The sequence below is a fragment of the Cannabis sativa genome, chromosome 6, assembly GCF_029168945.1.
Source record: "Cannabis sativa cultivar Pink pepper isolate KNU-18-1 chromosome 6, ASM2916894v1, whole genome shotgun sequence".
Lineage (NCBI taxonomy): Eukaryota > Viridiplantae > Streptophyta > Magnoliopsida > Rosales > Cannabaceae > Cannabis > Cannabis sativa.
Genome location: NC_083606.1, coordinates 58,295,582 through 58,306,868, shown reverse-complemented (window position 1 = coordinate 58,306,868; position 11,287 = coordinate 58,295,582). Strand labels below are relative to the sequence as shown.

General features: G+C 38.5%; 1 protein-coding gene across 1 annotated transcript; it reads left to right on the top strand.

Moving 5' to 3' along the window:
* Positions 1-220: 220 nt before the first annotated feature.
* On the top strand, positions 221-5,599 carry LOC115725631 (ATP-dependent Clp protease proteolytic subunit 6, chloroplastic). Its single transcript, XM_030655211.2, has 9 exons — positions 221-473; positions 553-617; positions 871-940; positions 1,173-1,374; positions 1,475-1,540; positions 2,498-2,638; positions 2,855-2,908; positions 3,335-3,427; positions 5,196-5,599. The coding sequence occupies exons 1-9, from the start codon at positions 364-366 to the stop codon at positions 5,241-5,243; spliced, it is 849 nt and encodes a 282-aa protein (XP_030511071.1). The 5' UTR covers positions 221-363; the 3' UTR covers positions 5,244-5,599.
* Positions 5,600-11,287: the final 5,688 nt, after the last annotated feature.

Here is an 11,287-nt window from a genome sequence, read left to right as displayed (position 1 = left end):
TTGTTTTCAAAATTCTTATTTTTTTTTGTAACTTTGTTTTCTGAAAACTGTTTTAAAAAAACAAGGCCAAACAAGCCAAATTATTTTCAAAAAATAATTTTTAATTTTTAAAAACAAAAAAATATATTTTTAGTTGTGATTTTTTTTTTTTTTTTTTTGATAATTGATAAAAGTAAAATCTAGTACATATAAATTACACAACTTTTTTTTTTCCTAAAATATGAAGTTTTTTATTACATTCCGATATGTTATGCATCAAACATAAAAATTAGACAGACAGAAGGAAAGAGAGGCGAGAGAGAAATCAATAGACTGTCATTGAGTGTATCTGTGCAATAGAAAGCTAAGAAATAAGCATACGAAATGGTAGCAGCGTTGGGTTTCTCGGCACCACTCAGCTTCTCAATCACTTCTCACAACAAATCCTCTTCTCTTCCTCTTTCTTCTTCTTCTTCTTCTTCTTCCTTTTCCAGGTATATCTTTTCTCCCCCACCTCTCTCTATCTCTTCCCATATCTACTTATAGTACATAAGCTCTTTTGACTTTCTGTAGAAACCCAAAGAGGTCCGTAGTCTCTTCTACTTTATCCTCTCCCTATGGAAATTTCTCAACAACTGGTAAATTTTCCTTCTTTCCCTTATCCTTTTTTCCCCTTTGCCTCACATACTATATAATTTCATTTGTACGAAACCAATAATTGTAAAGAGCATAAATTATTGCATGCCCAGTTATTGTTTTCAGCTTAATTGTTCCGGGGTGCAATTTATACGAGCATTTACAAAAGATGCAGTTTTTTTTTGGTGCCTTTTTATGCTTTTGAATTCAATTTACAAAGTATTATTTTTCTGTTTCTTTAATTAAATATTGTAGGATTATCCAGTAAGACTTCTGGGTCACCTTTGCTGCTTGATGAGAAGAATTTTCATGGTACCAGTACAAGGTGCAATACTTTTGCTAGTTTGAGCAATGTCTATCATCTAATATTTTAATTGCATTGGAGTTAATGATATGAATCTAGGTATAACATATTTCTTAAAAAGAAAATGTCTGATAAAAATATATATTCTTGCTCAGTTTTGTCTTTTTGTATATATATCTCATTTTTTTTCTGCTTCCTGGATAATAATTTAGTGGATTTTTCAGTTAATGATTTTGGGTATATAATTATGTAGTTATGGTCCTATAGAAGCCAGAAAAGGAAATCCACCCATGATGCCAGCAGTGATGACCCCAGGAGGACCTTTGGATCTCGCTACTGTGATGTTTAGGAACCGGATAATCTTCATAGGCCAGCCAGTGAATTCACAGGTGGCTCAACGAGTCATTTCACAGCTTGTGACACTGGCAACTATTGATGAAAATGCTGATATTCTGGTGTGTTTATACATTTCCAAATTCAAATTTACTTTATCAGTCTTGCCTGTGAGTTTGACTTCCTAGATAGAATGTGATGTTGTTCTGTAATGTGCTGCAGATGTATTTGAATTGCCCAGGTGGAAGTACATACTCCGTGTTGGCAATTTATGATTGCATGTCTTGGGTAAGATTATTGATTTTTATTTTCTTTTCAAGCATTTCTATCATAGTTCTTTGCAGACAGGTTCAAGATTTGTCGTTATCATTTTGTTTCTGTGTGTGATTTTAGTTCATGCCCCTCTACTAAAAAAAACAAAGAAAAAAAGAAAGGCAGTTACATACTTATCATGAAATTCAATGATGTGGACACAAGCATAATAAATTTTCAATGTATTATGTACATAATATTTCCTTCAACCAGGCATTTTTTTTACAATTAGTGTAAGCAATTTTTTGGCAATGATTTGAAGGCGAACACTGAATTGATAGAGTAATCCTTTTTAATTAAATAGATGCACACAGCTGAGCGTAATGAAATCACCTTATTGGGAGTCGGGACCCAACTGAAATCAAGTAATAACACTCAGTTAACCTTGTAACTTTTTCAGAAGATAGTAAAATTCTGCTATAAAGATATCAGAAAAAAGTTTTGTGCAAAAGTTTTTATTACGTTCGATTATAGCGTATTGTTCCATGCTTTTACTTATCTGACAAAGGGCTAAGGTTGAAGATAAGAATTACAAAGGGGTCAAAAGTAAGCATTGTTGCTACCATGTTGGACAGTTCATTTTAAGTCCTGAAAAAGTTTTAGAGCATTGCTTTGTTTGATGTGGTAGATTTCGTATTTATTTATTGTGGAGGGGTGGATTCGAACTTGTAACCTCCATTTTCAAGGAGAGGAACATGTGATTTGATTTTTAAGATATATTTACAGGACTTGAACCCATACCTGTTCACACACACTTACTCCACCTCATCTAACCACTCAAGCTAACCTTAAGTGGAAAACATGTGACTTGATCTTGTCATTTGTCTATTACGCATGGAACATATTCAGTTCAGTTTCTTTCTCTTTTCAGAGGAAACTTAGATTTTGTTACAATATGTTATGTTACCCTTTAACAATTACTTTTACTTTCAGATAAAGCCTAAGGTTGGCACAGTATGTTTTGGCGTAGCTGCAAGCCAAGGAGCACTTCTTCTTGCGGGTGGTGAAAAGGGGATGCGCTATTCAATGCCTAATACACGTATTATGATACACCAGCCACAAAGTGGATGTGGGGTATGAAGTGATATTGATTGATCCTTTTAGTTGTCAATTTTTAATTCTCTTATTTTCTTTAATTTGGTTGACAGCAAAACTACTCTTCATTAGAAATCCAGTTATGTAATGAATTTGGTATGAGCAATTTACTTTCACAACAACTGTAGTTGTGATTGTATATTAGCTAACTTATTTCTTTATTCCTAAAATGCATTGATTGATTATTATTTGTAGGGTCATGTGGAAGATGTGAGGCGCCAAGTTAATGAAGCAGTTCAATCTCGACATGTCAGTTGTTTTTCTTGACTCACTTTATGTTGCCTTTTCTAATTACAATAAGATGAAATATTTTTCGCGTACAGCCTCACATTGCAGCTGATGAATTTTAAAATTTCAATTGCTTCCTTTGTGCTAACGTTGTGAAAAATTCACGTCACCATTTTATGGCTCGTTTGCATAGGCTGTCTATATGTCTATGTTACTCTCACTTCATAGTAGTGTGAGATATCACTGTCAGATTGCCGCAAAGAATAATAAAGCTTTTCCATTTCCTTTTACTTTGATTATTCTGATAGAAATAGTTGTGGCCTAAAAGCTGATCAAAGAAACAACGGTGTGGAATATTTAATTTAGATGGATTTCCATTTAGCTCAGTCCAAATACATTTTTCATTTAGTTGACCTATATAATATTTCTTTCTCTTCATCAATGCAGAAAATTGACAAAATGTATGCCGCATTTACTGGCCAATCAATAGAGAAAGTTCAACAATATACTGAGAGGGATCGTTTCTTATCTGTTTCGGAGGTAAAGCTGCCAACATCTCATTTATTGTCCCTTCTCGTGATATAGATATAGATATGGATTTTTATGTTTGGGTTACATTGTCATTGGCATTAGTGCTGGCTAAAAGTCCTAAGCCAACTTCAGTCTTCACCTACACATCCCAACAGTTAGAAGGCAGTAATACTTATAGCAGTAGTATAATAATAAAAAGGGATAATACCAAAATCGCTCTCTTTCTCTCGGCTAAGTACTCGTGTTCAAGCCTTTCTTCTCAAAAAACTGGAAGTGTCATCTATTTTCTAAAACATGACTACAGGATACCTTCTATGTTTTTTAGTCAAACTTCTAGCTGAATTTCTGAATACCACAGTTATTTCTCTAAAAATATTTGATGTAATTATGCATGTATGCATGCATGTAGTGGTGTGCAGAAAGTCATCCGATCCAATCCCAACCGATTCAATAGAATCGGATATTCAATCATAATTGAATCGGATCGAATGCAAATTTTAAAAATCCAATTGGATCGGATCGGATCCAATCATATTTAATATTTATAATTTTATATATTTAATTATTTTTTTTTAAAAAAATATATTAATTATTAATAAGTTTTACTGTGCACCTGCACACATTGATTTAATATTTTATATAATATTTACATTTGATGTATTGGACTTGTTTATTAAGACTTTTGCTTATTAAGTTAGATTTGTGTTATATTTTTATTATGGGATCATGAAAATTAGGTTGGATTTAGATTAAACTATTGTTTATTATTGGATTATTAGGTTTTAAATTATATTTTTTCATATATTTTTTTTTTAATGAAATCAGCCTAAATAGTGGCTAAAATGGATTGGATTCATCCATTGGATGGATCCAATCCAATCCAATAAAAAATCAGTTAAAGCATCCAATGGATGGAACCGATCCAATCCAATACATCCATTGGATCGGGTCGGATCGGATGACTCAATTCAATTGGATTGGATCGGATGGCAAAATCTAATATCCAATAAATAATTGGATTGGATCGGATGGGTCCAAATCTATTGGATGTGATCCAATGAACACCCCTACATGCATGCCTGTCTGTTTGTTTTAATATAAAACGAGTTTAGAGAAAATGGTATTAGAGATGTGGCTAGGCTACAGAATATTGTTTTAGACAATTTTGGTTCAACTTCTGAGTACTGTATTTTTATTATTATAAACCACAATATACGTGTTACATTACTTTGTCATAAAGAAGTGGTTTATTTCCCAGGATACAAATCAACAACATACTGTATATATTATATATATATATATATATATATATATATTATAAAAGTCAAACAGACTTTACTGAAGACCTGTTTATCTTTCTTTCTGCTCTCTTAAGAGAAAATATATAATGAGGAATTAGAAAGCTTTAATAATAACATAAAATTATAAAAACCTCTGCATGTTATATGGACATGAAAACTTGTTTACAAGAGAGGGCAGGACTTATAAAAGAAAAATTGATTTAGGATAAACAGACAATAATTTGGAGTTCATCAGTTTTCTGAATGCTGTAAAACATCATTTACTGATCTTTGTCGCCTGTCACGAATGCTAGATTTTCGCCATTCATTATTGCATCAACTTATTCTTTCTGTCTGTGAAAATGTTATGGACTAGTACGATATTCCAGAACTTCTATTTCCTACTTTCAGTCAGACAGATCATACTTTTGTAATTAATTGAATTTGTATTCAAACTATTGAGCATCTTTGTTTTGCTTTATGCCTTTTTTATGCAGGCTATGGAGTTTGGACTAATCGATGGCGTGTTGGAAACAGAATATTAGTTTCTTACTGATTTGAGTATTTCAACAATTCTTTTCTCTTTGGCATTCTAGATTTTATTTCAACGAAAATTTGCAGATATGTGGTCTTTGCAACTGAATTTTAAGTGGTTCCCGATAGTTTGAATGCCGCTTCCATGAATTCGGCTTAGCAATAGCATTGTAATGAATTATTCTGATATGAACTTTTTACAATTGGGATTTGTTGATGTCATGGAATCTGTTGCAAGTATTGTGTTTTTTACTTTTTTTTTTTTGTGGTAAAGCAGTTGGTTGTGAAGAAGAGTAGTGGAGAGCAACTATATTAATTGGAGGGATTAAGATTTTGACCCTAATTAAAGCGGATGTTTGTTTTTGTATTATGTTTTCTTCAGAAAATACACATTGAGGTGCTTATAACTAAGTAGTCTTCTCTTCTATCCTATTTTTCTCTTATTTCTTTGTTTTGTTTTGGGTAAATATTATTTTAGACTCTGTGTTTTGCAAAAGTTACTAATTGTATTCTCTGTTTTGTTAAATGACAAAATGGACCATGTATTTTTCAAAATAGTAAATATAAGATCTTGAACTGTTTTTTTGTCAAAATAAAATTTAATAATTATCCGATCTAAATGTGTTATGACAAAACTGTTTACATTTTCTGTATTTGTTTGTATTTTCAAGTTGGTTATATTAAAAAAAAAGTTATCAAAAATTAAGAACAGAGTCTTATTTGTACTATTTTGAAAAATACAGTGTTTATTTTGTCATTTAACAAAATAGATGGTTCAATTGGTAATTTTTGCAAAACACAGGGTCTAAAATTGTATTTACTTTTTTGCTTTCATGAATCTAACAAAGCTTAGATAGATTCTCTGTTATTGGATAAGAAACATGTTCACAATTTAACTCTGCTAATCCAAGTGTTATTGGACAATTTGAATTGTAATAATGCTGGACAACTCACTTGAAGGGCTGTCCTGAGCTGATGTGATATTTGTGATACATTGATACGGATACTTGCGAGTCAAGGCGGAGCTAGAACGTAGCTACCTTTAGGACACTTTACCTTGTTGTAGGCTGTAGCTGTTGGGCCTACAAAGTGTGAGATTAATCCACAATCTACATAAATCAATGATGAGGATGATGAGATTAATCCAAATTGTATTCCAAATCAATTTACCACACGCGAGGAATATAATGAGCTATTAGGATAAAGTATATAATGAGCTATTAGGATAAAGTGTATAATATGTTCTTGTAATTCTCATGAGCACGAATAATTTGAGAGAGAAAACTGTTTTTCTTTTCTCCTTTGTATTTCAAAAATAGCAGTGTAAAAGTGAGCGTCTAATTTTTTAAACCAACTTTTATTTATAGTAGTTAAATCCCATTCATTAAATCATATTTAATTATTTGAGTTTATAAATATCTATAATCGAATTCAGTTACTGATATTTATGAGAGAATCTCTCAACTACGTGATAGAATATCTCGACCACTTTAACCTATCCTTTAATTACTTTTTAAATTCAAATATTTATTGAGTTGAATTAATTAACAAAAAAAAAAAAAACTAACAAGTAAAGACGCCTACTATGCCTTCTTTAGGATAAAGATGGTGTCTTTTATTTGAGAACTTTTGTCTTAACAAATATTGTTTTGACAAAATTTATCTTAATAATTTTTTGTCTTTTTTTTTCTATTTAATTAATTTAAAAATTATTTATTCATTACAAAAATAAATAATTACTATTTTTTCAATTTAAAATAGATTTTTCCGAACAACATTATTCTACTCTTTATCCCTTCCATTGACAGTGTTTAAAGGTGGCTGTTGCCCCTAATTTTGCCCAATATACGTGGACCAACCAGACGAGGACACGTGGATCAAGCAATTCACAATATTTGCTAAGTCTTTTATGCCATAAGGTAACGTCCCGGACGTAGGTCCCGGAGAAGGCACATGGAGCTAAGTTGCTCCCGGAAGCTCATATAACGCTAAGGCGTCTCCGCGAAGTGTCAGGTTTCTCCTGAGCAATGAAGTCGCATTAAATGCCGCATGGGAGGAAGCGTGTTGGGACTGCTACACGCAATAAAGTCTGACGGCACAACCTCCAACCAGCAGCGCCACACTAATGATCATTTAAGTCTAGCGACGGCTACACTGTGAAGAGTCACGTCAATCAAAAGGCAATAAGGACATTCCACATAAAAACCCTACAACACCTAGGGATTTGACCATGCATTACCCATGGTATATTCATTGGGAATACCCAACTTTATGGATACTTACAGATACACTTGTAAGGACAATTCTAGGGATTACCCCACCAAAAACACTATAAATACCCCCTCAAAGCTCATTAAATGGGATCGAGAATCTTGGGCTGCATATGAGCAAGTAGAGTAAATACTCACCAAGAACATTTTCTGTATTTATAAGGGTGAAATTCTCCCAAGTATAATCTCTGTATTAAACACATCCATAAATAACAAAGACTCGTGGACTAAGGCTCATTAACGCCCCAACCACGTAAAAATCTTTCTCTCACTTTCTTACAGCTCCATAATTTTATAATATTTTATTAGTTGCCGAAAATCTCGGTCAACATTTTGGTGCTTTCATTGAGAGCTGAAGAAAGCTACTGTAAACAAACATTTGACTTCACAAACATGGTGGAGACAAGAAGTACTCGTCAGCCTCGTCCTCTGGAAGACGCTCAAGATCCGAATGAGGAAGATGTAGCCTCAAGAGCAGCAGAGGAGTCCGAGGAAGAAGAAATAGTCCCCGATGATGACTACGAGGGAAACCTCGACGAGTATGCCTATGACGAAGGTAGTTACTCAGAACTGGTGCTTCTCAGACAAAAAGCTATCGATCACGAAGCCGAGATCGAAGCTCAGAAGGCGCAAAACCAGAAAATGCAGGAAGTGATGCTGGCCATGCAAAAAGCCATGGAGGCAGCTGGCATTCACGTGCACCCCAAGGCAATGACCGCTGGACTCGACAAGGAGCCAGCGACATCTTCGCCTAATTCCCAACAGCAGAAATCTATGGAGCTTAGCCCTATAAGATACCCTGCTGAAGGGAATCAAACAAAAAACCCTACTTCTACCCCAGGGCGAAAGAAAAAGGCGCAGGATCCGCGAAAGGTCCGCTCAGATTTTCCTAAAGGGAAAGGTCCGCAGAGGGGCAAGCCCCAAAAAGGGAGCTTTGGCCCTCAGGATCGAGGGGACCGAAAAAGCGTTTCCGTGCACCAAGAACCCGGGGGAAGAGGGAGAAGAGGACAGAGGTGTCCTCCCGTTGATCTGAGAAATCAAATCAATGGGAACCAAGGTGATCTCCGAGATCACCTTGACCAAAAAAGATACGGACCCGCGGTCTCCACGGGTACGTTGAATGAAGGAATTATGGCGGAACTCGCCATACTTCGAAAAGACATTGCCCGAGTCTCCCGGAGACAGAAAGGAGATGACTCCGACTCGGACAGCGAGGATCGAGAGCCCTGTGCTAAACACATCTTAGAGGCGGAGCTCCCTAAGAACTTCAAGATGCCCGAAATGGAAGCTTATACCGGGAACTCCGATCCTAGCAACCACTTGTCACGGTTCAACCGTGTCATGACGGTCATGAGGGTCAGCAATGACGCCAAATGTCTGTGCTTCCCACTTACCCTAAGTGGGTCCGCGGAGGAATGGTTCAAGAAACTGGAACCAGGATCCGTGGGCTGTTGGAACAAACTACAGACCAACTTCCGGAGACAGTTTGTCGCCGCAAGAAAGGTCAATCTGGAGGTCAGTGCCTTGACTAATATCAAGCAACGTCCCACCGAGACCTTGAAGAATTATATAAAGAGGTTCCGAGAGGAAGCCTCAAAAACCAAGAAGGTTGACGACGGACAACAACTTGCACTTCTCCAAGCAGGAATCCGCACTGGGACTCCTTTCTGGAATGAGCTACAGCAGGAAGGAGCTGCTAGCCTCCAAGACTTCCAGAAGAGAGTCCAAAAATATATCAACCTCGAGGAAGCCCAAATCGTGGCTTACGGAGGCTACTATCCCACCGGAATAGCAGGGTACATGCCCGGAGTATCGCCCTCGGGTACTGCCCCGACCGCAACTCCATAAGCAAGTGGCATACAATTCTCTGCTACCCCCGGATATAGCCAGGGCCAAGCCTTGGTACCAGCATCATCCCATTTTGGCAACCCGTCCGGAGTGAATGGACAAGCTCCTTCACACTCTGCTCCGGATGCTAGCCTAACAGGCCCTTCCCAGGGTTCGAGGAGTAAAAGATCCTCCAAAGGCAGCACCCGGACGGGAGAGAAGCGCCAGAAAAGGGGGTACACCCCCCAGTATACTCAATACACGGAGTTGTCGGACTCCCAAGAGCGTGTGTACTTTGCTACTAGGCAAAATACACACTACCGGAGACCACAACCGTTGTACAAAGATAGCTCCGGGAGAGATCCGAGCAAGAGATGCGAGTACCACAACGACATTGGTCATAGCACCAATGAGTGTAAGAATCTCAAAGACGAGATCGAAAATCTAATCCGATTAGGCCACCTCTATGAGTGGATCAAGAATAGGTTGCCCCACCTCAATCCGGGTCAGGCGACTGTGGGTATGCCTCAGGGAACACCGGGGGGTACAGCAGGAGTATTGGCTCCAGCTGCTCCCACGGGCGACGCCCAGCATATCCCCGGTCTGCCGCCCCGGCCTAATGGGAGGGTAGCCATGATCTCCGGAGGTCCCCATATCGGAGGGACTACTCGCAAGGAGCTTAAGCAATACGCCAGGGCCGCGAAACACAATGAGGTGTGGGAAGTTACTCAACTCCCAGCTCAAAGGCCCCGGTTGATGGACCAACCCATCACATTCACGGAAGAAGACGCTAAGACGGTGCGCTTCCCTCATCATGACCCATTGGTCATAGAGACCCCCATCGCGAATAAAGTGGTGGCCAGAGTCTTAATTGACAATGGAAGTTCCGTGAACCTACTCTTCAAGGAAGCCTTCACCGTGATAGGCTTGACGGATCGGGACCTCTCACCCAGCGGGTCCCAGCTCACAGGGTTTAACGGGACGACACTTATCCCAATGGGAAAAGTAAGGCTCCCAGTCACCTTGTGCCCGGACACCCCCCAGAGCACATTCAAATACTGCACCTTCGTAGTGGTGGACTGTCCGACAGCCTACAACGCGATCCTCGGCCGACCGGCCTTAGTAGACTTTGGTGCAGTCACATCGATTCGGCACCTGTGCCTAAAGTTCCCTACCCGGGAGGCCGGAATCAGAACTGTGAGGGGAAACCAGGGGGAAGCAAGACAATGTTACAATGTCGCAACCCACCTGCCCGTGCTAATGGTCCGGGAGTCAGCTGAGCCAGAAGTGGCTGAAGAGGATGAGTTGGACCCCCGTGTGGGGTCCGAAAGAATTGTGGAACCAATGGAGGACGTCGAAGAAGTATCAGTGTGCGACCTCGACTCCACCAAAATACTCCGGCTAGGGAAGAACCTAGATCCGGAGGAAAAAGAAAAAAATAATAAAAACACTGAAGGGCGCCATCGACATCTTTGCATGGCGCCAAGAAGACATGACTGGCATAAGCCCTCATGTCATCACCCACGTGCTCAACGTCAATCCGGACATACCTCCCGTCCAGCAAAAGCGACGCCCACTCGATTCGGTGAAAGCCGAAGCTCTAAAGAAAGAGGTGGACAAACTTTTGACTAACGACATGATCCGCGACGTATACTATCCGGAGTGGCTGGCCAATCCGGTCCTGGTGCCCAAGCCGAACGGAACTTGGCGAGTTTGTATAGATTTCACCGATCTAAACAAAGCTTGTCCAAAGGACTGCTTCCCGCTGCCCAGGATCGACCAGATGGTAGATGCCACTTCTGGATTCAAACTGCTATCCTTCATGGACGCCTATGCTGGGTACAATCAAATAAAAATGCATACGGCAGATCAGGAGTGCACTAGCTTCAGGACCGATAAGGGGGTATACTGTTACCTAGTCATGCCCTTCGGACTGAAAAACGCCGGAGCAACCTATC

Coding starts and splice junctions, on each gene's coding strand:
- LOC115725631 (XM_030655211.2), top strand. CDS start 364: ATGGTAGCAGCGTTGGGTTTCTCGGCACCACTCAGCTTCTCAATCACT. Junction 1,541..2,497: donor TTTATGATTGCATGTCTTGG/GTAAGATTATTG, acceptor TTTTACTTTCAG/ATAAAGCCTAAGGTTGGCAC. Junction 3,428..5,195: donor GTTTCTTATCTGTTTCGGAG/GTAAAGCTGCCA, acceptor TTTTTTATGCAG/GCTATGGAGTTTGGACTAAT.